Source organism: Oryctolagus cuniculus, chromosome 9 (assembly GCF_051225735.1).
Source record: "Oryctolagus cuniculus isolate XC-2025 breed Fujian yellow rabbit chromosome 9, ASM5122573v1, whole genome shotgun sequence".
In the NCBI taxonomy this organism is placed as follows: domain Eukaryota; kingdom Metazoa; phylum Chordata; class Mammalia; order Lagomorpha; family Leporidae; genus Oryctolagus; species Oryctolagus cuniculus.
The window spans coordinates 78,689,448-78,714,813 of NC_142875.1; the positions used below are offsets into that span (position 1 = coordinate 78,689,448).

A 25,366-nucleotide genomic window follows, 5' to 3' on the forward strand; every position below is an offset into this window, starting at 1 on the left:
TGCCTAGCCCTCAAAAATCTTTCTTAATCCAAAAGCCAGCTGTACTTAATTTTTAAGATTTATGTTAAGACTCAAAAGACATAAAAATCCTATTTATGGAATGTCTCATTCTCTACATCTGTATGGTATCTTCATCCACAGAATGTTGACTACAATTTGGTAACTACTGAATAATGATAATAGAAAAGCATCTCACCTGGAAGAAAGCCATTCCTAACACTGTCCACAAAGAAATATTATACTTTGTACCTTCCAGATAAATCATTTGAATCAAAATTTTAGGGTTTATATCATCTTGAGAAGTGGATAAAATAGAATAAAGTATTCTTGGGGATAACCGTCTAAAGTTGAAGGGAGGGCCGGCTCCGTGGCTCACTGGGCTAATCCTCCACCTGCAGCGTTGGTACCCTGGGTTCTAGTACTGGTCGGGGTGCCGGATTCTGTCCCGGTTGCCCCTCTTCCAGGCCAGCTCTCTGCTATGGCCCGGGAGTGCAGTAGAGGATGGCCCAAGTGCTTGGGCCCTGCACCCCATGGGAGACCAGGATAAGTACCTGGCTCCTGCCATCGGCTCAGCGCTGTGCGCCGACTGCAGTGCGCCGGCTGCAGTGCGCCGGCTGCGGCGGCCATTGGAGGGTGAACCAACGCCAAAGGAAGACCTTTCTCTCTGTCTCTCTCTCTCACTGTCCACTCTGCCTGTCAAAAAGGGTTGCGGGTTGGAGGGACGTTATGGGGGGGAAGCCATTGTAATCCATATTCTGTACTTTGGAAATTTATATTCATTAAATAAAAGTTAAAAAAAAAGAAAGATATAAAAAATAAATAAATATATAAATAAATAAATAAATAAAAAACTTGAAGGGAAACTGTTATTGACAGACACATCACCCTTTTCATGGAAGATTTTTCATGACATTTCAGTGTTCTAAGAATAAATCAGGAAAGATACCTGACTCAACTTTGTATTCAGACAATTAACCCCATGTTAATGATTGGTCTTCTTTTTTGAGAGGCTTCAGAGCCTCCATCTTCTTGGGTTTCTGCCTGTGTGGGTATTAAAAATGCTTACAAGGAACACTATATTTTTACATATTTCTATAATATCTTCATATCAAACACAAATTCTGTGGGTTTTCACAGGTTTCATATTATATAGTATATTTATGGCGTTTGGAGTTTACTATTATCATGTGAAGTACTAAATTTCAAAAAGAGGAATAAAGGTTTTTAGCCCACCAAAATAAACTGCTCCAATGCATTTTTACCTACGGAAATTGGTTAAAGCAAATAAATATAGTTTCCTTTAAGGTCCTTTTACTTACAATGAATGTATTCAAAGATTTATTTTTTCACAAGATGTTGAACAAAAGTTGCATTTTTTCTCAGTTTGTGAAACCAGGCTCTGGAATATACTGTATAGTGAGGATTGTTAAGTCCTTTTAGTTTTGTAATTAATTTTTCTGAGTACTGAATGTTAACCTTTTTTTTCCTTTAGTGCCCCAATGTCCTCATTTTTACCTCCTAGATGCCTAAATAGTCGCTTACAAAAGTACAGAAGAGAAAGTTACCAGAGTTAATAATTTATGTTTGAAGAATTTAATCACGAATACTTAGAGTGAATATAGAGAAAATTAACAACAGTGATGTAATGTAATGAAAACATAATATAAAATAAAGCTATATTAAAACATCATTGCAAAAAATCAACTTTGCTACTTTTATAACCTTGAGTGTACCAAAAATGTAAAAGTGCTTTTTAAAAGTAGCAATCTGCATATTATAATATCTATTTCCTTCTTTTCCTTTTAATAATCTGACAATAATACAAACACCATGAAAATAGAATATAAATTATAATGAATACTAATTTCTTAGTATTGTTTGCTAGAAAAAAGAATTGGTAGAATGGTTCTGTAATAAGGCCTATCTGGGTCATATTTATTCCATCACATAGTTAATTCCTAAAGCTGAAACAATCATTACATTTTGATGTTCATCTGTTTTATTGAACTACCCACAGGGAGATTTATGGGAATGCTATCATGTCAAGGTCGCAGGATTAAGTGAACAGTGATGACAGTAAACAAGCCATTTCTCTATATTCCAGAGGGTCTAACTCAGTTACTTAAAATGCCATAAACATAAATAGTCCTCTCTCTCTACAATGTATCCATGACAGATGACTTCAAAATACAACACTCTAGGGCAATGGCACTTTCCAGCTAAACAGGCAACTCTTTTTCTTAATAAATGACACTATTCTACTTGTGAATACAAACATTAATAAATGCTTCATAATATAATGCATACAATTTCAGTGTGCATACAATATAGAGTAATATCACTATAAATTAATTTACTCATTTCATTTATAAACAAAGATATATGCAAATATACAAAAGTATATTTGTAGAGAAAATTGCTGGAACTCAAATTCTGAAATCTTTTAACATGCTTTTTCATTGTTTTCAAAAATGTAGCTAAATTGCACATATTATTTCAGGTTTCCTATAGTTTGGTAAATGAATATTTTAATTAACAACCAAATAAAGGACAACAGCTCTGAGAACATTATTTTAAATTCAGTCAAATGTTGTAAATGATCAAAAATTTTAAATTGCATGATATTTGTAAGCAAAGGGAAAATTTCATTGAAGTAGAAAACTAAAAATCTCATTTTTTGTTTTAAATCTAGGTTAACTAGTTTTCTGGGGCTGAGAAAGCAATTTACTATTTGTGACATTTGTTATTTTAAATATGGATATTGATTTTCCCTATTATTATCATTTGCATGTTTTATATAATTCTAAATGTATGTATCATGCTTGTCACAAAGTGTCTTACTTCTGGAGACTTATTAAAATAATTATCCCAATTCCCCTGCCCACAATCTATATATTTTAGGGAAAAAGCAGCAGAAGTAATACTGGCAATCAATTGGGTCACAGGGGTTTCAGATGGATCACCTCGCATCCAAATAACTGACATTTCTGGTCCTGACCTGTACACGCACTATTGATCTTCATCACCCAGGTCTTTCAAATCATTGCTCATATCAATGTGATTTGTATTAACATCTTATCAGGAAAAATGAGTTTTGACAGGCTTTTAAAGTCTATAATGTACTTTCTACTCCTTTTCATTTGCACCTGCATAACATTTTGTTTTAAGGGAAATGAACTTTGGGTTTCCTTTATAATTCTTGGAGAATCAGGCAAGACCACTTCTTCTCATTTAGGGTTCTTCCCTATCAACCTGCCAGGCTGTTCCTCTTATTAACTGAAGGTTGTTGTGCTGTGGCAGTTAAAACCACTGCATGCAACACCAACATCCTATATGGGTACAGGTTCGAATCCCGGTTGCTCCACATCTGATCCAACTCCCTGCTAATGTGCCTGAGAAAGAAGCAGAAGACGGCCCAAGTGCTTGGGCCCTCTCACCCATGTGGATGATCTGGATGAAGCTCTGGGCTCCTGGCTTCAGTCTTGCCCAGCCTGGCCACTACAGCCAATTTGGGAGTCAACCATATCAGAATTATCTTGGGTAACTCAAACTACTTGCCAAATGTAAGATTCTGTCCTTTTGGTTTCTTGACCTCTTAAATGCCATGATCTATTCCCCTCCACTTAATCACTTTCATGATCACCTTCTGGATTTATCTAGGCGGGCACATTCAACCTAGCAATTAAGAAACCAGATAGGATGCCTGTGTTCCATACTGCAATATCTGGGTTCAAGTCTGGGCTCTATGTATCAGCTATAGCTTCCTGTTAATGTAGACGCTAGGAGGCAATGGTGATGGCTCAAGTTTCTGGGTCTGTGCCACCCACGTGGGAAACTTGGATCAAGTTCCCAGCATCTAGATTTGACCTGGCCTTCTTTGGGCTGTTGTGAACATTTGGGGAGTGAAAAAGTAAGTGGGAATTCTCTTTTTCTCTAAATGTTTATTTTTGTCTTTCTTCTCTGTCTCTCTGCCTCTCAAAGTATATAAAAATTTAAACAAATTTTTTTTAAAAAAGTTCAGTGAAAATGGAATTAGAAAATAAGCTTATTTTTACATAGAAAATTTAAAATCTACACATAGGTTTTTAATAATATGCACTTAATGAACTTTTTGAGGACCCCTTTTTATGCATGCATTTGGAAATTTTCTGCAACAAAATAAATTGATCATTTAATTCCATTTTATACAAATTTTGAAGTACACTCATATTTTTGAAATCTTAAATTTACACATGGTACAATTTTCCATTCTTCCAGCACACTGATACTTGTTTTCTTGACCCCTTTATTTTTTGCCCATCAACTCCTTCTTTGCTTATCTTCCTTAGCTATCGTATACTAACTATACTTTCTACCACTTCAGCCATTTTCTTACTTGTATCTTACTACCTTTGCTTCCTTTGCCTTGGTGAATACACATAGTAAAACACATCCTGGGAAGAATTTATCTTTTATCAATTTTCAGGGCCTGGAGGAAGACAGAAAACACTCTAGATATATCGCTGGCCAGAATGCCGATGGAGATTAGTGTATGTGGGTCATATGGGGAAAGGCAGGGCTGAAGGAAAGAAGCAAATCAGGAATGTTTTCCTGGATGCCCTTTACTGTGAGAATCAAAGAGAAAAAATTTGTTGGGAGTAAAAAAAAAAAAGTTCTGGAGATGTCTGAGAAATGATTTGTCATATGGAATTATATTTTCAAATCCCTTGTAGGCATTTCCACTAGAACATGCCACAGCCACAGCAAATCAATGCAATTACCTATCTCTACCAGTTCCTTCTGTGTTTTTCAATTCCAAGAACAACACTACCATTTACCTAGTGAATGATGGCAGCAACTTGGGCAAGAGCCTTAATCCTTCCCTATCTATTTAATCAGTAATTCATAATGATTCTACCTAACTTTAGATTTATGTTTTCTTCCCATTAGAGCAATAAAATTAGCAAGCTCAGAACATGGTGAGTTGCAAGTCAAAGGTTCAAATAACCACAAAAGAAAAATGGTTTAATGGTTATGGTACCTTTGAATATGACAGATGTCTTAGGATGAGTGCTCAAAGGGTTGGGTTAAGGAATCCAAATAGATCAGAAACATAGGAAAAGTTCCAGTGCCACCACTGACAACCATTCCAGCACAAGAAGATGTTGAATCTACAAGACATGAGATTCTCTCTGTCTTCCCAGCAGATGTGGCTGAACTGTCCTAGGAGAGGATGATATGGAGGTCTTTTGGGCACTGAGGAGACTGAAGTAACCGTGTTCTAGGTAGTTTATACCAAGGCTGGGAAGGCATCTAAGAAGGGTTTCCTAAATCTGATGGGGCACATTACTCCCGATGATATGGCAGGAATATATATGACTACACACTACCTGCTATGGTTCCTTGCCTCAATATAGAAACTAATATCTCCTTTTGGCAGAAAGAGACCTAACTTCAAGCACAGATCAAGCATCTCTTTAGAGCTCAGACTGAAATGGGGATTCTAGGTCTTATCCTAGTGAAATTATTAGAATCTCTGCCTAATCTTGGAGTGTGTGTTGGTCCTATAAACAATTGAGATTGGATTTTCCAGCAGCCACGTGAAAGAGAATGTGACAAAATTAAAATGGATTTAAAAATATATCAGCAAGAACGACATTGCAGTTTGTTCCTGTCAGAAAAGACTACTGTTTTTTCTTCAAATGTTTGAAGAAAAGGGAAACAGGCATGGAGGCAGGGGATTAAAGTAAATATGACAGAATATTACAACAGAGAAGTTATTTCAAAAGTATATAATTTTTACCTCACAGTTCTACTTAATCATTGCTACTTTATATTTCAGTGCTAATTTATGTCCTTTTAAGTAACTATTTTGTGTTTCTAACGGGTATCTTTTGTTACTTATAATAAAACCAGAACTCTTGTTTTAGAAGTGTGGAACTGAGGCTAGTGTTATGTTATAATGGGTAAAATTGCTGCCTGTACTACCAGCATCCCATATAGATCCTGATTCATGTCCCAGCTGCTCTATTTTCGATCCTGCTCTCTGCTAATGGCCTGGGAAGGGCAGCGGAAGATGGTCCAAGTGCTTGGACCCTGGACACCCATGTGGAACATCTGGAAGAAGCGCTTGGCTCCTGGCTTCAGCACAGCCCAGTATTGAATGTTGCTTCTATCTGGATAGTAAACCAGTAGATAGAAGCTCTCTCTCTCTTTCTCTCCCTCTCTCTGTAACTCTTTCAAATAAATCAATAAATCTTTAAAAGAAAGAAGAGTGGAAGATTAAGTTGAAATTAAATAAAAGTCTTCTCTGAACCCCTTATCATTTACAGAGTTCTCATTAAATTATAATACAGCACCCTATACAGCACTCCATAATAATTAAAATTATGGACTATGATACATATGTTTATTATCTAAGTAGGTTTCTTTGTGATTTTTTTTTTGGCTGGGTAAGGAAGTTATCTTAGAACTTAGTTTTACTGAGGTCACAGTGAGCTGTTAACCTGGAAAACATCAATATACTTGGTAACACAATTGTAACATTTATATTCATTGTACAGCATGCTCCTAATTACAATCTTGAACATTTTTATCTATTCCAAAAAAATTTGTCTTATCTCCCTAAATCATCATCATCATCATCATCATCATCATCTTAATGGCAGAATGGTACATATACTTTAGGATATGTCTATTACATATGAAAGTATTTCAAAACTATATAACACCAACCTAGACTTCTCAACCAGACTCTATCAGTTTCACATTTCTTATCTAAGAAAGGGGAAAATATTATATCTGCATTACAGGATTGTTAGGATGAAAATAAGATATTCGATGTGAAGTATCAGCATAGTTAAGTGCCAATATATAGATGGGCTCAATAATTGTGAATTTCTACCAATGTTTAATCAAACAATAAAATTTCAATGATAGTGCTTTCCCGAAAAACAATAAAAATTGAGATCAAAAAAAGCAGACACACACACAGGCCTCTGAAAGTTAAGGTCCTATTAAAATCTGTTGATTTTACTTTAGGTTATTATGGCTTATGTAGTTTAAAGCAAACAGGAATATGAGTATGAATCAAAAAACTAAAATAAATGACAAAACATATACACGATGAGCCCTATTTAGCAGCACTGAATCTTGAACTGCATACTTTATTACTTCTCAAATTACAGTCTTCCTTCAAGGCAGCAAAAAAGGTCAATTATATTAGCTCAAAAGCTGAAGTATATTAGAGCCGAGAGCATCACTGAGTCAAAAAATAGTTATTATTATTATTTTTTTTTGACAGGCAGAGTGGACAGAGAGAGAGAGAGACAGAGACAGAGAGAAAGGTCTTCCTTTTGCCGTTGGTTCACCCTCCAATGGCCGCCGCAGCCGGCGCGCTGCGGCCAGCACATTGCGCTTATCTGAAGCCAGGAGCCAGGTGCTTCTCCTGGTCTCCCATGGGGTGCAGGGCCCAAGCACTTGGGCCATCCTCCACTGCACTCCCTTGCCACAGCAGAGAGCTGGCCTGGAAGAGGGGCAACCGGGACAGAATCTGGCGCCCTGACCGGGACTAGAACCCAGTGTGCTGGCACTGCTAGGCGGAGGATTAGCCTATTGAGCCGCGGTGCTGGCCAAGATAGTTATAGAGTGGATTTTTGTGTTAAAAATCAAGACTTAAATTCTTTCAGATTTAATATTAATTTAATAACAGGGAAATAAAAATATTTAGTATTCAATCTCTATAGTTAGGAAGTTATAAGTCTATTGAGGGAGACCACATGGCTATAAAACAATGATATATCATAGGTCATTTCAATAAAGGTAATAACAACAAAATATAAGGAATTGGGGTTAGAAAATATAGCTAAGTAAGGGAATATTACAGAAAGAGGAGACCTTTTGAACTTGGCTATAAATAGGGTGGGGCATACTTTTCTATTTGCCTCAGTATATGTCATCATATTGTAGCCAGGGCAAGCTTTTTAAAACATAAATCAGGTTGCATTATTCTTCTGTTTATAACTCTTCATTGCTTTTTATGACACTTAGGATAAATCAGAAATGCTTGACATGATATAAAAGACTATTATATGGTTCACATGTCATTTTCTAGCTGCATTTCAAGCCACTATCTCCATTGTTCACTAAGCTCCTTTCTGTTTACTAATTTTTAAGGTGAGAGTCTTTGTAACATTTCTCTGTTGAATGGTTTACAATCTGGTGATCCCTGATTCTTCTTTTCAGCTCTTAGTCTAAACAGAGTATGTTGAAAGAAGCCTACCCTAATTGTCCAATCTAAAATAAATCTCCTCTTTTATACATACTCCTTCAAATATCTTGTACTTTTCTTTCCTAGTATTTGTCACAGTTTGTATTTATATTTTTCATGTCTATGTTTATTTATCTATCAGTAGTCTCTTCTACTAGAATACAGACTTCAGTAGGATAGAGAGCAAGTCTGCTCACTGCTATGCTAGCACAAGTAGGAGTTCAAGAGTTATCTGCTGATGAAGAAAATCGATGAATTATAGCTACATATTGCTAGTTAAAGGATAATTAAATGGCATAGAAATTCTTTTAAAATTTTTTTTGAGAGGAGTGGACCTAGTTAAAAATATACAAATACTGACTGGACATCTATTATGTACCAGACATTATGTTATGCATTTTCACAAAACACTTTATTTCGCCATTTATCTTTTTCATTTATTTATTTTTTATTTGACAGGTAGAGTTGTAGACAGAGAGGACAGAATTGGTTCAGGGACAACAGAGGATAGTTGGTTCACTCCCTGAATGGCCGCCTCGGCTGGCGCTACACCCATCCAAAGCCAAGAGCTAGGTGACTCTCCCTGGTCTCTCATGTGGGTGCAGGGGCCCAAGCGCTTGGGCCATCCTCCATTGCCCTCCTGGGCCACAGCAGAGAGCTGGAATGGAAGAGGAGCAACCGGGACTAGAACCCAGTGCCCATATGGGATGCCAGCGCTGCAGGCAGAGGATTAACCAAGTGAGCCATGGCGCCGGCCCCTATTATGCCATTTAAATAGGAACTATTCAACCCTTTTCCTAGATGAGTAAATTTGATCATCAGAGTAATGAAGTCATTTGTTCAAGACTGCATAGCTAATAAACCATACATTTAAGAAAGAGATTTCAATAATAATCATTAAGTTATTTTTATCAAAGATTATTTTTATCAAGATTAGTTTTAATGTTATCTTGGTGGTGCAGGAGGTTAATCTACTGCTTACCATGCTGGCCAACCATACCAGAGTGCTGGTTCCAGTCCTGGCTGCTCTGTTTCTAATCTAGCTTCCTGCTAATGCGCTTGGCAAAGTAGTAGATAATGGCTCAAGTACTTGATCCCCTGCCACTCATGTGGGCAATCCATGATGGAGTTCCTGGCTTTGGCCTGTCCCAGCCCTGGCTGTTGTGGGCACTGGGGGAGTGAACCAGTAGAGGGCAGCTGTCTCCCAATCTACCTATCATTCTGCCTTTTCTAATAAATAAATATATACTCAAAATATATGAACACATTGTATCAAAGAGATATCTACACCACCATGTTTATATCAGCACCATTCACAATAGCCAAAATATGGAATGAATCAAGGTGTCCATCATCAGATGAATGGATAAAGAAAATGTGATACATACATACACACACACACACACACACTAATGGAATATTTTTCAGACACAAAAAGAATAAAATTCTGTCATTTGCAGCAAAATGGATGGAACTGATGGATATCATGTTAAGTGAAATAAAAGACAAATACCATAAATTCAGTCTGAAAACAAAATGGTGATTACTGCAGGCTGGGAGCATTGGTAGGGATAGAGGGAGTTTGGATTAAAAAATACAGGAAGATGAGTGTGGCTTACAAACACACTAAGATGAGATGTTAACAATAGGGGAATCTGGGTGTGAGGCATATGGCAACTCTTTGTACTACTTTACAAATTTTGTTTTATAAATTTAAAGCTATTCTGAGTTAAACATCTTTAAAATGATATAATTTTAACTTAAATGCAAACATAATAACATTTTGTTAAATCTATCTTATACTTATTATCCAAGGATACATAATCAAACACTATCCTGGTCATATTCTAGATGAACTGCTTTAACCAACAGATTTATTTCTGGCAAAATTCTTAGTAGTGTTCTGTCTATATTTAAGCAACCCTCAAACTTTGACACACAGAGGTTTAATAAAAACTTTAATAGGTTTTGTTTTCTTCAATAAAATGAGTAAATAAAAATGAAGAACATAAAACAATCTAAATAGAAATTTCCTACTTCAATACTAGTTTTTGAGAAAGAAAACTTCATTTGCAGAGGAAAAAAATCAATTTTATGCCCACAAAACTTTAGTAAAACATTTGTAATTCAAAGCAACCAATTTTGATTTTATTTTTTATAATATCATAAATACTTCAATTTGAGATGAAAATTTCTCCTAAGTCTGAATAAAAAAACTACAGAAGAAAACATAAAAAGAACATACTCCACAGTAAATGCTTATATTATTGCTTATATCTTAGAAAATTTAAGAATAATACAAATTTAACAAGTAGAAAGAGTTGGCCCTGAAAGATGAAAAGAGTCACTTCTTATACTTAACATTCATGATAGTTATGACATAATAGTCTAGAATATTTGCCTAAAAATTTTTGTATTATTTTTTGTATTACTATAAGTTAGAAATAACTTCCATTGGATCTACTATAAAACATTCAGATTTTACTCCAAGTCATTCTCATGAAGACTGTAACCATTACATTTAAAATTTTTTATATTTTATATCAAATTTTATAAAGTTTTAAACTTATACTCACAGTTTTACTTCTGAATATAATTAACCTATGAGTTATTATTTGTTTCTAATTTATTACAACTCACCTATGAGAAACTGCTCCCCAAGCACCGTGTTTATTTGTGAGAATGTTGAGAATCTTCTGTTTCAGCTGATTTGCTGTTACATGATCTCGGTGTTTAGCAGCACTGATGAGATGGTCACACATCTTTTCCTCCTCTCTCCTATCAGCAGCATACTGGGCACACTGCGACTACAAAGAAATACAAACAATGCATAATAATGAATTTAATGATGAACTTTTTTTTCTTAGTGTGTATAATAATGGTATCTAGCCTTAAAGAGTAATAGTAATAATGCAATTTTCAAAACTGAGACATTTTAATTTCCTGATAATCTAGTCTAAAGAATACATAGTCACCTTTCAAACTGGTAAAAGTGCTCTTTAAAAAGTACATGTACAATTATTTGGATAACGTTAAGTAAAGTAATGAAGTACTTTTATGATTCCTACCAATTCTGGAAATTTGACTTTAATGTATTCCAAAAAAGTAATTATAAAAACACAAATGGTTCACTAAATATGTAAATCTACTTATATTAACCAATGTCTCATTTAAAATAAGAGGTATGTTTCTGACAAGTACATACAAAACAAAAACATTTAATTTAGTCTTCCATTACGTGAATGGCAATGTGGCATAGAAGAAAAAGAGAAGAAAAAGTGGTCATTTATGAATTTAAAAGACCCAGATTTTAATTCATACTTTCTTTTTTTGGAAAGGTAGAGTTATAGAGAGAAAGAGAGACAAAGAGAGAGAAATATTTAGATATTTAGATAGATAGATAGATAGATAGATAGGGAGAGATATTCCATCCGCTGGTTAACTCCCCAAATGGCTGCAATGGCTGGGGCTGGAGCAGGCTGAAGCTAGGAGCATGGGGCCTCTTTTGGGTCTCCCACATGGGTGCAGGGGTCCAAGCACTTGGGCCATCTTCCACTGCTTTCCTATGCTCATTGGCAAGGAGCTGGATCAGATGTGGAGCAGCTGAGTCTCAAACCAGAGCCCATATGTGATGTCGGCATCACAAGCAAAGACTAAACCTGCTAGGCTATAAGGCTGGCCCCCAATTCATACTTTATGTAAGCTCCATTTTCTTCATTGTTCTCAGTTTCATAAATGTAAAATGAGGATCCTAGACAAGGTTTTCTTGATGATACCTCCCAACTCTAAAATTCAATGTGTTCAAAGGATCTCATGAGAATACTCCCTGATTTTTGTTTTCTCTTTCTCAATGACAGCCAGTTTGTCATGTTAGCTAACTGTACTCACGCTCTCTGGTGTTAGCAACACAACTAATCAGTGCATCTCTTCACGTATCAAAAAGGGTCATTATGAACACGAAAAGGACATGTCTAATTTTTTTACAAAAGGATTTGTTTGTTTATTTGAAAGGCAAAGTGACAAAGAGAGAAAGGGGTTGTTGGAGAGAGCTTTTCCATCTGCTGGTTCAATCCCAGTCTGGTCTGGGCCAGGCCAAGACCAGGAGCCAGGAACTCCATCCTGGTCTCCCACATGGGTGGCAGGATTCCAGGTAGTTGGGGCATCTTCTGCTTCCTTCCAAGGCACAGTAGCAGGGGCTGGACTGGAAGTGGAACAGATAGGACTGGAACCTGCACTCTGATATGGGACACTGGTATCACAAGTGGCTATCCTGCTGTGCCACAATGCTGGCTCCTCATCTCCTTTATCTTAAGTTGGGGGTCTTTTTGTATGTATAGTAATTTCTATGCAGATTGGCCTGACTGTAAACTTTTACATGCGCAAGTTTGTTATATAAGTCATATAAATAGAAGAAAAAGTCTCATACATTTAAGAAAATACATATTACTCATTCTCATTCACCACTACAATAAAAAATCTATTTTATCTATTTTATGGAAGGCATTTGACTGTATTTCCTCTATCTCTTGATATATATATTACTGCTACAAGTCTTCTTGTCTGGAGAAGTAACCCTACAGTAATCTAAGAAGGATTAATTCATTTTCCAATTAATCTTTTTGTACAGGGAATCACCAATTAGTACAATGATCTGCCTCAGTAATGAGGTTAATATTTCATTAGCTCATTGGAGAGTAAAATTAAATTTTCATTTTTCTTCTTTAACAATTAGTTAGCTAAAAAAACCTTAATTGTGAAGTATCCATTTCAAATTAAATATACCTTTTCCCTTAATTACAGGTTTATGTATAGGAGAGAGAAATTCATCAAAAAGTCTTAGTAAGGGACTGGTGGTGTAGCTTAGTGGGTAAAGTCACTGCCTGCAATAGAAGCATCCTGTATGGGAGCTGGTTTGTGTCCTGGATGCTCCACTTCTGATGCAGCTCTCAGTTAATGGCATGGGAAAAGCAGCAGAGGATGGCCCAAGTGTTTGGGCCCCTGATACCCACATGGGAGACGCAGATAAGCTGCTGACTTTGGCCTGGCCTACCATTGGCTGTTGTGGCCATCTGGGCAGTAAACCAGTAGGCTGAAGATCTCTCTCTCTCTCTCTCTCTCTCTCTCTGTTTCCCTCTGTCTCTGCAACTCTGACTTTCAAAATAAATAAAATAAATATTTTTTATTTTAAAAGAAGTCAGTAAAATGTCATGACTTGTGTGAAATCTTTTACAATTTAAAAGTGATGTGTAACTTGGGAAGAAATTTTTCTTATTACCCTCTGTCCTGAAAGAGAAGGAGGAAGATGAGGGGAAGGAGAAACCTGGACCCCTTTACTACCTTATTAAACTGCCGCCTCACAATGAAAAAAATAAAAAAAGTGATGTGTTTGGTAAACCACACACACACACACACACATCATCATCATCATCATCAATGTATTTACTAATACTTGTCTAGCTCTATCTTAAAAAGAACAAATGTAATTATTTGGGCCAAACATGTACAACCATAAGTATTTACTCTTACAGTTTGATTTACATTAATATTATATATTTTGTATATTTAATCTAAAACACACTAAGTCTTTATGTTCACTTGAAAATATCTTCCCTAGCTGTACATCTACAATGGGAGTATTTTCATCCCACGGGTAGTAAAATTGGTGTCAGGGTGGTTGTGAAAAAAAATTCCTTTTTTAATATATAAAGCACAGATGTATGTACTCTAGGCAAACAGCTGTGCAGCAATGGAGGTGGTATTAAAATTTCATTGAGGTTGGGGAAAAATTAGGAAAAAAGTGTTGAAAAGACTCCTTGAAGGTGCAACGACAACAAGGAAGTTGAGAAACATTGTCATTGGTTAATTAGGACTTAAAACTTACACTTGATATCCGGCTGTTTGAAAACACATTTTAAATATTTTCACATGACAAATCTTGATCTGCTTATATCTCCACAAAATATCCTGATTTTCTGAGTGGAAATATCATTGTCTCAAAATTGATTCTGCAGGGAATTCAGTTAAGATCCTAAATCTTATTGACTAACAGAAGTTGAAAGTTAATTGAATATTCTTATTTTGTTGAGTTCTGACATTTCTTATACTCAAATATATTTTTCAAAGGACAGATAGCTCAATTTTTTCTTGTCATCCAAATTACTGCAATATATTCTGATTAATATCCAATGTTTTTTGTTGTTAGCAAATCAAAACTTCACTTTGATAAACCGTCAATTGTCACTATATATTTATCAGTTACTATTTCAAAATAAGGTTTCTGCCATTACACAAGGCAAATGTCTGCTGTCTCCTCTGACCAAATGAAGCAGAGGTTACGTGCATGAGAGCCACAACAGCTATTTCCATCCCATGCTTTTTAGCAAGCAAGGTCAGAGATCACTAAACCTAGTCCATCAACTTCTGTGACTCAGAGAGCTGCTTTACTGAGATAAAAACCTCATCAAAACTGGAATTCTGGGCTCTGATTTTGGTCACACCTCACTTGTTAGCTTGTGGCATCAGGAGAATAAACTGGTAGTTACTACTTCCATGCCCACCAAGATTCCAACCTAAGCCAAACACCAGGGCATCCTAATATTTCTTAAATGTTATTTATCTTGTAAATTAAATGGATTGAAATACATGAATAACTTCTATATGTAAAACATTGAAATTAGAATATTTGTTGAATTCTATGTGGGTTTGCTCATAAAACTCTATGATGTACACTTTTGAGTAGTGTATAAACCTCTGCTAGCTTAAAAATCACTAAAGTCATTATATTATAAAATTTTATTTGACTTTACTTTTTTTTTTAAAGATTATTTGAGGGCCGGCATCCCAGCTCACTAGGCTAATCCTCTGCCTGTGGCACCAGTACTCCAGGTTCTAGTCATGGCTAGGGCGCCCGATTCTGTCCCAGTTGCTCCTCTTCCAGTCCAGCTCTCTGCTGTGGCCTGGGAAGGCAGTGGAGGATGGCCCAAGTGCTTGGGCCCTGCACCCGCATGGGAGACCAGGAGGAAGCACCTGGCTCCTGGCTTCATGATCAGCGCAGCGGCCATTTGGGGAGTAAACCAATGGAAAGAAGACCTTTCTCTCTCTCTCTCTCTCTCTCACTGTCTAACTCTTTATTTATTTGAAAGTCAGAGTTACACAGAGAGGAGAGGCAGAGAGGCAGAGAGGCAGAGAGGCAGAGAGGCAGAGAGGCAGAGAGAGAGAGAGAGGTTTCCATCTGAGGGTTCACGCTCCAATTGGCCACAATGGCTGGAGCTGTGCTGATCCGAAGCCAGGAGCCATTTACTTCTTCCGGGTCTCCCACGTGGGTGCAGGGGCCCAAGGACTTGGGCCATCTTCTACTGCTTTCCCAGGCCATAGAAGAGAGAGGGATTGGAAGTGAAAGTGGAGCAGCTGAGTCTCATTCTATATGTGTGTATGACGCACATACAGAATGCCAGTGCTTAAGGCCAGCCCCCAACTTTACTCTTAAAGACAGAACTACTTCTTCAGCCTACCAAGTGGTTAAGCACAGGGCAGGAGGGCTTGCTTCATGTTTTAAATGAGATAGAAATAAACTAAAACTCTGCCATTTTACCAAATCTTTTAAAAAGAGAACCTGAAATGACTTTGATGAGATGTTTTTCTTTAAAAACAAATTCCTATGTAAGGTTACAGATGGGTGATTGCTGGCTTGTAACATACAGCTTAATTTATTCCTCAAACCTTACCTCAAACTCTGCATGTTTATGTACATCTTCAGCTCTTTGTCTGTTCAAAATAAACTCAGCTTCATTTGCCACACGAACTATATGATCCTTCATAGCATGACACAGTAATCTAAAAAGAGAAACAGCGTTGGAATTATTAATAGCATGTTTAGCCCGATTCAGGTAACTGTATAAAGATAGCTGACTCAACAAAATCAAGGACTTTTGTTGGAGTGTTTTAAAATTGTTAACTAACAGAATTCACTGTCTTGGAAATAAATTTACATACATAAGCTGGATGACTACATGTTCGGAAATCCATCATTTGAATTCTTATTTTAATTAATATAGATAATGGGACTAAGTGGCATCTAAAATTTCTTTAATTGTTGACCTTCCAAATTCTAAAATGAACTAGAGTAAAACACAGTTTCCAGAAAAACAACATAGCCATAAAGCTAACACTTTTAAAATTCAATGTTATTTACCTGAGGATTCAAAATGTTATAAAAATGTATAATAAGATAAACAGTGAGACGCCTCTAACAATATCCTCTATTCACCTAATTTGCAGCAACAATAGGTGCTCACTCCGATTAGTTTTTGGAGACTTTTAAAATATCCAAAAATATAAATATATTCACTCCTCTACTTTCTAAGATTAATATATTACACAGATTTTTATACATGTAGTTTTTCTCCTTTAGCAACGTATCTTGGATATTTTTTCACATGTACACACAAGGAGCTGCTTTACATTTGTTTTATAAAATGTGGCAAAAGTGATTTCCCAAAATGGCTGAAATAAAATGCTCTTCTGCAGTGGGGACTTTTTTCCCATCAAAACAAGGATTGTTTGCTCACTTAGATCTGGGCCAGACCAGTGACTTCCTGTAAGCAACAGAACATAGCAGAACGGTTGCTGTCTGAGTACTGAGGGTAGGGCACTGCTGCTTTGCTGAGACAAGCCTACATCACATGGAGACTCTCAAAAAAGGGTAAGACAGGGAGTTAGGCCCCTAGGTCTAGGTGAGTTTTCAGGCCAAAGTCAATCTCCCAGGTAACTGCAGACCCAGGCAATTCCATATGGAGTAAAAGAACTGCTTCTCTGAGCCCGGGCAAGGAGAATCAGGTGAGAACAATATGATTGTTGATTTAAGCCACATGATGATCATGATGATGACAATGAGTATAACAGCTAACACAACCAAGTGATTTATGAAGAGCTATATAATAAACCAGGTAATTGTCACATAGTTAATTCCCTCAAGAGTCTTCAAAGCATATATTATTGTTTTCATTAAAAATATATTTGACAGGCAGAGAGAGATACAGGAAGAGAGAGAAGTGGACAGAGAGAAAGAAAGTGAGTGCTCCCATCTGTGAGTTTACGCCCCAAATGTCTGCAACTTTGTGTACGGGGTGGGGGTGCTGAAAAGGGGAGACGAGATGTCACAGCCAGAAGTCAGGAACTCAGTCCAGGTCTTCCACGTGGGTGTCAAGGGCCCAGTTACTACAGCCATCACCACTGCTTCCTTGGGTGTGAATCAGCAGGAAGTTGGATTTAGGAGCTAGAACCAAGAGTTGAACTCACACCAAGGCCGGCGCCGCGGCTCACTAGGCTAATCCTCCGCCTTGCGGCGCTGGCACACCGGGTTCTAGTCCCGGTCGGGGCGCCGGATTCTGTCCCGGTTGCCCCTCTTCCAGGCCAGCTCTCTGCTGTGGCCCGGGAGTGCAGTGGAGGACGGCCCAAGTCCTTGGGCCATGCACCCCATGGGAGACCAGGAGAAGCACCTGGCTCTTGGAGGGTGAACCAACGGCAAAGGAAGACCTTTCTCTCTGTCTCTCTCTCTCACTGTCTACTCTGCCTGTCCAAAAAAAAAAAAAACAAAAAAAACTCACACCAAGGTGGATGACACAGGCATCATAACAGGCACTTTACTTCTAGGCCAAACACCTGCCCCATTTTCATTTTTTATCATAAGAAATCAGGGTTCAGGAAAAGTATCTTGTCCTGGATCATAACTTTTTTAATACTTCTCATAATTTTGTATTTTGCATTATATCTTCACTAACTAATATGTTTTCAAGTATAACTTTTATATTGTGTGCACTTCTGCCATTCACCTTTGCATGGCAATCTAATTCTTTTTATTCTTCAACTGAAACAAATATTAGGCCCTTTTGTATCTTCTTAAATATATGTATATGAGTATATACAAATATAAACATATATGTGTTATACAACAAATATTATTTTATGTTAAAAATCAAGAGATATTTGGAAAGTTAACCTCATATCCTTCTGAGTTTTCCTTAAAAGGCAAGCTTATGAAGTAGTTTCAGATCATTTATGTCCATTTTTAAATTCAGTTCTAATTTTTACTTTTATTCGTTGTCCATTTTTTCCCTTTGAGATTTTAATCAAGATACTAATTTTCAATATTATCATTTTTATCCACTGCTCATTTTTTTCTTGTTCCAGGTGTGATAAATTTCAAACAGAATGGGGTAGAATGAAATTTGTTTTAATTTTTATATGTAGAAATTACAGCTTATATTAATTCCTGCTATATTCTCTACTACAGTATAACTACCTTTGCAAACATGTCTTCTTCAATGATAAACATGTTAAGCAAAAGGAAAAAATAGTATATATCCTTATATTTCTAGATTACTTTTTAAATACAATTTTAAAAAGCTGTATTTGTCTTTCAGGTAAGTCTTACTGTCCTGAATTTATTTGTTCACTCCAATGTATTAATGTTGAATTACACAGCACTAAAATTTTAGTATTTTTCCAGCAAAGTATTTGCAATGTCTACGTGGCATCTTCCACAAAAACTGACAGGTGAATGGCTCTTTTATTTCAGGATAGTAATGTCAGTTCTGGGCAGGAGTGAACTCAAGACAGTTCTCAGTAGAGATCTTTCCACAATCCATGTCTGCCTCTGACACAGATTTAATTACTCCATGATGCGATTTGGATTAAATATCCACCCTGTCACTCTAGGACCAGTGGGAATGGCTCTGGCCATATGACGGAGGCTCCATTAAAACCTTGCACAGCAGCAGGAAAGGTGGTGATATTTCCAAGCAGCATGTGGCAGTAATTTCTCCAATCACTGGAGAGGAAAATAGGAACATTTCAATGGGAATGTTGTGCAGTTTTGAGACCAAAAGTTAACCAAAATGTAAATTATGAAATGAACACGAAGGGTAGAGAAATCAACACTTGGGGAAAACGGTTCAAATTCCTCTGCCAATGGTGTGGAAGGGCAAACACTCATACAGCCAGCCTGTCTTAGTCACTGAGAGGGTTGGGGAAAATAAAAGAGGCAAACAATGCCATAATGTAAACTCATACTATTGACTTTTGATGAAATTACTGGCCTACATTTTTTAGATAGGCTTGAAAAGAGAGATGTGAGATATTGGAGGATTCAATTCAATGTTTTTGTTCATGTATGCTGAAGACTTTCTAAAGAAAGACAGGAAGAAATCTAATATGTGCAAATTAGTGCAGATTATGAAACTTAAATAGATTAACAGGAGACACAGCAGGAAGGGAAAGGCTCATGGTCTGCCTGGTTAATAGGCATCATTCCCAGGAGCAAAGCCTGGGACTGGCAAAATAAAGAGACAAGGGGTGGGGGTGGGGTGGGTGGGGGTGGTGTTAGGCTCTATATAAGGAATGACTCTTGGCTGAGAAATTGTGTCAATTATCTGTAAGTCTGTCTTCCTATCTCTTGCATTTAGGAGTTACACATCAACTAATCTATGTTGTTTTATTTACCCTAAGGAGAAGGTATCTTCCTGACTCTCACCTTCATTCTGGGTGACCACATGAAAAACTACTCGTGACAGTAGCTCAAGATTCCTTGACCTTTTTAATTCCAGTGATCTTGAATTCCATCTTACTTCAGGAAATACCTCTATTGGCTGTAAGTGACAGCACTTTTCATCTTTAAGCTTCAAGAGCCTACTCTTTGATCACACCCTCCTACCCTTCCAACTTTCTCCCTTTCACTAATCTGACCACCTGCACCAAGATAAATAAACTGTTGACTTCTTCTAACCTTAAGTTCTTCCATTCCTTTGTTTTTCTACTAGTCTTCCTTTCTTTGCAATAATCTACTTCCCCCAACATTCTGTGATCCCTCTATCCCACGCTTAACCCCTCTCTTGCCAACACTTTCACTCAATTCCATACCTGTTTTACTGGCTCTGAAAATATGTAACCTTCAGTTAAGACATTGGTCCCTCACTCCTAAATTTGGACTGTTAAGGAAACTCACAAAACCAAATGACATCGGTGATGAACTATGTATTTCTTTTTCATAGTAAACTTGTTTTTACTCAGATTTTGAAAGGAAGTATGTATGTCTTTACTATCATAACCTCATTCACTTGAAAAATAAATATATTTGAAAAAAATGTGCATATATAACTCTCCATAACTATTAACTTAGTCTCTTTTTTTTTCTTTTTTCCTTAACATTTTATTTATTTATTTGAGAGGCAGAGTTACAGACAGTGAGAGAGGGGGAGAGAGAGAGAGGTCTTCCTTCCATTGGTTCACTCCCCAAATGGCTGCAATGGCCAGAGATGCACCGATCCGAAGCCAGGAGCCAGGAGCTTCTTCCTGGTCTTCCACATGGGTGCAGGGGCCCAAGGACTTGGGGCATCTTCTACTGCCTTCCCAGGCCACAGCAGAGGGCTGGATTGGGAGAGGAGCAGCCTGGACTAGAACCGGTGCCCATATGGGATGCTGGCGCCGCAGGTGGAGGATTAACCCACTTTGCCACAGCGCCGGCCCCAACTGTTGTCTCAATTTCCTCTTCCTCCTGTCCTCTGTGGATTTTCTTACTGTGGGTATTTTAAATGAAATCACATAATACATAGCCTTCTGTGTGCTGTTTTTCACACAGCATAATATCTTCCATGTACTTCTGTGTTTTAGCAAGAATCAGTACGTCATTTTTTTTTTTTAGGCTTATTTAACTTATTGAAAGGCAGAGTTACAGCGGAGGGGGGACACAGAGAGAGAGAGAGAGAGAGAGAGAGAGAAAGAGAGAAAGAGAGAAAGAGAGAAAGAGAGAAAGAGAGAGAGAGAGAGAGAGAGATCTGCCATTTGCTGGCTTACTCCTCAAAATGGCCACAATGGCCAGAGTTAGGCCACTCAGAAGCCAGGAGCCAAGAGCTTCTTGGAGAACTCTCACGCCGGTGCAGGGGCCCAATCAGTTGGGCCATCCTCCACTGCTTTCTCAGGCATGTCAGCAGGAAGCTGGATTGAAAGTGAAGCAGCTGAGACTCTAACTGTTGCCCAGATGGGATGCCAGCACCACAGGTGGCAGCTTTATCAGCTACACCACAACACTGCCTCTTCACTCCTTTTCATGACGGAATAATTATAATACTCTTTTGTATTCATATTACATTTTTGTTTATCCATTTATTAGTTGATAGGCATCTGGGTTTGTTTTACTTTTGAACTATTATGAATATTTCTGTTATAAACTTTGGTGTAAGTTTTTGCGTGAACACATTTGCAATTTTCTTGAGTTCATAACTAAATGAATTTCTCCATCATATAGTATCTATGTTTAGCTTGAATAATACCAAAACTGTTTTCTACAGCAGCTGCAGTATTTTATATCCCCATCAACATATGAAGGTTTCATTTTTTGCAAACCATTGTCAATATGTGTTCTTGTCTACTTTAAAAATTATTTCAATTCTAGTAAGTATGAAATGATGTCTCATTATGGTTTTGAATTATATTTCTTTAATGACTATGCTAAGCATGATTTTCATGAACTTACTGACCATTTGTATACCTTCTTTGGATAAATGTTACTCAATTCTGCACATTTTAAAATTGGATTGTTGGCTCTTTTTATTGTTCAGTTGTAAGAGTTTTTTTTATATATTCTGGACAGCAGGACACTAGACTATTATCGGACACATGATTTGCAAGCATTTCTACCAATGCTGTTGTTGTTTTTTCAATTTGTAATAATGAACATCTTTGGACACATAAAAGCTTTAAATGTTCATGACTGTCAATTTACATGTTTTTTCTTTGCATATGAATCATATCTAAGAAAACCACTGCCTAATCCAAGGTCATACAGATTTTCTTCAATGTTTCCTTCTAATGGTTACAGGGTTTACATTTAGGTCCTTCATGCATTTTGAGTTAATTTTTCCATATGAATCTGAATTCATTTTGCACTGCTGAAAGAACTATGTTTTTACCATTGAATGGTTTTGGAACTCTTGTTGAAAATCAATTGGCAATAAATGTATGGATTTATTTCTGGACTCTTAATTCTAATACATTGGTCTGTGGGTCTTATTCCCAACACCACACTGTTCTGATGACTGTATCTTTTGTACCAAGCTTTGAAACCAGAAAGTGTGAGGGTCTTCCAAATTTTCTCTTTTTAGAAGACTGTTTTGGGTATTTTGTGTCCCTTGAAATTTCATACTAAGTTGAGGAAGAGTTTGTTCACTTCTAGAAGAAAAAGGCAGCTGAAATTTTGATAGGGATTGCACTGACTCTGAAAATAAATGTATAGAGTACCAACATCTTGAAATTACTATGTCTTCCAATTCATTAATGTTGAAGGTCTTTTGAATTATTTTTTTTTAATTTATTTTTTATTTTTTTGACAGGCAGAGTGGACAGTGAGAGAGAGAGAGACAGAGAGAAAGGTCTTCCTTTTGCCGTTGGTTCACCCTCAAATGGCCGCTGCGCTGATCCGAAGGCAGGAGCCAGGTACTTCTCCTGGTCTCCCATGGGGTGCAGGGCCCAAGCACTTGGGCCATCCTCCACTGCACTCCTGGGCCACAGCAGAGAGCTGGCCTGAAAGAGGGGCAACTGGGACAGAATCCGGCGCCCCGACCGGGACTAGAACCTGGTGTGCCGGAGCCGCTAGGCGGAGGATTAGCCTGTTGAGCCACGGCGCCGGCCCTTTTCAATTATTTCTAGCTTTCATAATTCCCTTCAACAATGTTCTATATTTTTTGATGTAAAGTATTGAATTTATTTAGATGAATTTATTCCCAAATGTCTTATTTAAAGAAATTTTAATTGCAACACAATACACATAAAATGTACCATCCTATTTTTAAGTATACAGTTTGTAATACTAAATTCACACTATTTTGCTACCATTCCCACCACCCACCCATAGAACTTGTTTCCTTTCAAAAATATATCTTATTTATTAAAAAGTAACTCCCAGGGTTGGTACAGCAGGTAAGATACTCCTTGGGATACCCACATCCCATGAAGAATGCCTGGGTTTGTGTTCTAACTCCACTTCTGTCTGATCCAGCTTCCTGCTAACACACACCCTGGGAGGTGACAGGTGATGGCTCATGTCATTAGGTCCCTGCCTATGAGAGACCTGCACTGAGTTCTGGGCTCCTGGCCCAGCCTCAGCTCTTGGGAGTATTAGGGCCATGAATTATCATCCTCCCTTCCTCTCTACTTTCCAATAAAATGGGAAAAAAATCAATTAAGAGAAAAAAGAACTCGCCAGTGCTTCCTCTGATAACTTCTTGGCTCCTGGCAACCATTCCATCTCCAGGGATTTCACTACTCTAGGAAACTCATATAAATGGAATCATGGATCATTTTATGACTGGCTTATTTCAATTAGTATAACTTCAAGGATCATCCATCTGGTAGTATGAATTGGAATTTCATTCTTTTTTTGTGGCTGAATTAGATCCCACAGTTTGTTTTTCCTTTCATCTGCAAGTAGACATTTGGGTTGCTTTAATCTTTTGACTACTACAAATAATGCAACTAGAAACATGAGTATACATATAATTCTTTGAGTCTCTGGTTTCAATTCTTTTGGGTACAAAACCAGAGGTGAATCATATGGTAATTCTGCCATAATGTTTTGGACAGTGAACTGTATCATTTTACAGTCCTATTATCTGTGTTCTGGGTTGCAATTTCTTGTAATTTTACCACTTTATTTTCTGTTTTCTTGATTGCTCCTATAGCAATGAGTATCACATAGCATCTCAATGTAGTTTCGATTAGCCTTTCTAGATATAGTGGTGTTGGGCATTCTTTTAGGTTATCATTATCTTATTCTTTGTGGTTTACCATAAATATGATCGTGTTCTTAATTTAATTTTCATATGATTAGTTACTACTGTATAGAAATGCACCTAATTTTTGTATTTTGACCTTGTACCCCTCATCATTATTGAACTTATTTATTGGTTTCATAAAATTGGGTATTTATGAAAAGTGAAATTAAAAGAGAAGCTTATTTTGTTGCAAAAATATTTGAAATCCACTCAGTTTTTCCATAATACACATTTTTAATGAATTTTTTGAAGAATGCTATTATAAAATTCCACCTTATAGATATGCAGAGTCTCACCTATTCCTTTCCAATGAAAATGTTTAATTTCTTTTTTTTTAAATTTTTTTATTTGACAGGTAGAGTTGTAGACAGTGAGAGAGAGACAGAGAGAAAGGTCTTCCTTCCGTTGATTCACTCCCCAAATGGCCGCTAAGGCCGGCACTGCGCTGATACAAAGCCAGGAGCCAGGTGCTTCTTCCTGGTCTCCCATGCGGGTGCAGGGGCCCAAGCACTTGGGCCATCCTCCACTGCCTTCCCGGGCCACAGCAGAGAGCTGGACTGGAAGAGGAGCAACTGGAACTAGAACCTGGTTCCCATATGGGATGCCAGTGCCGCAGGTGGAGGATTAACCAAGTGAGCCACAGCGCTGGCCCCTAATTTCATTTTCTTAACTAACTGCCCTGGCTAGAACCTTGAGTACAATGTTTATTATTTTCCAATCCTGTATTTATACTTATCTTTCATTATTTCCTTCTTTCAGCTTGCTATGGAAGAGTTTGTTCTCACTTTTTTCTGGTTTATCTAGGTGGAATGTTTAAGTTTTCTTTCTGGCTCGATTGCCTATCTTCTTTTGTACGATATACTTTTTAAAAAACTGTAGGATTTTATTTCCTTTGTGACTTCTCTTAAATTATTTTTCATTTTCTTTATGTTTATCTTTGGGTCACTATTAACACCTTAACTTCTAATAATCTGGATTAATATCAATTTAATTCACCAGTAACAGCATTTTGCTGCTTTGTATAGCCATTCTGTTCTATTTTTTTAGGCTATTAATACCACAAATTACAGATGTATACCATGTATCCCTAAACCCAAAACCCATGTTTGGAAATTAATATTATATGCAGCTTTTTTTTAAGAGAGGAAAAAGGAGTTAAAATATATACTTCAAGCACTACAACAGTTATCTTTTTTGGAATTCTCTTTCTTATAGCCTTTTTAAAAAGATTTATTAATTTATTTGAAAGACAGAGTTACAAAGAGGCAGAGGCAGAGAGAGAGAGAGAGAGAGA

At 37.1% G+C, this 25,366-nt stretch overlaps 1 protein-coding gene across 10 annotated transcripts in view; it reads right to left on the reverse strand.

The window, feature by feature from the left end:
• The window catches only part of NBEA (neurobeachin), a 732,675-nt gene that overhangs the window by 306,568 nt on the left and 400,741 nt on the right, over window positions 1-25,366 (reverse strand). For all 10 annotated transcript variants that reach the window (XM_070049020.2, XM_070049018.2, XM_051831739.3 and 7 more), the window contains exons 36-37: window positions 15,973-16,081; window positions 10,889-11,055 (exon numbers count right to left, since the gene is read on the reverse strand). In XM_070049020.2, coding sequence (XP_069905121.1) covers window positions 10,889-11,055; window positions 15,973-16,081 — 276 coding nt within the window. The remainder of the gene's footprint in view (window positions 1-10,888; window positions 11,056-15,972; window positions 16,082-25,366) is intronic.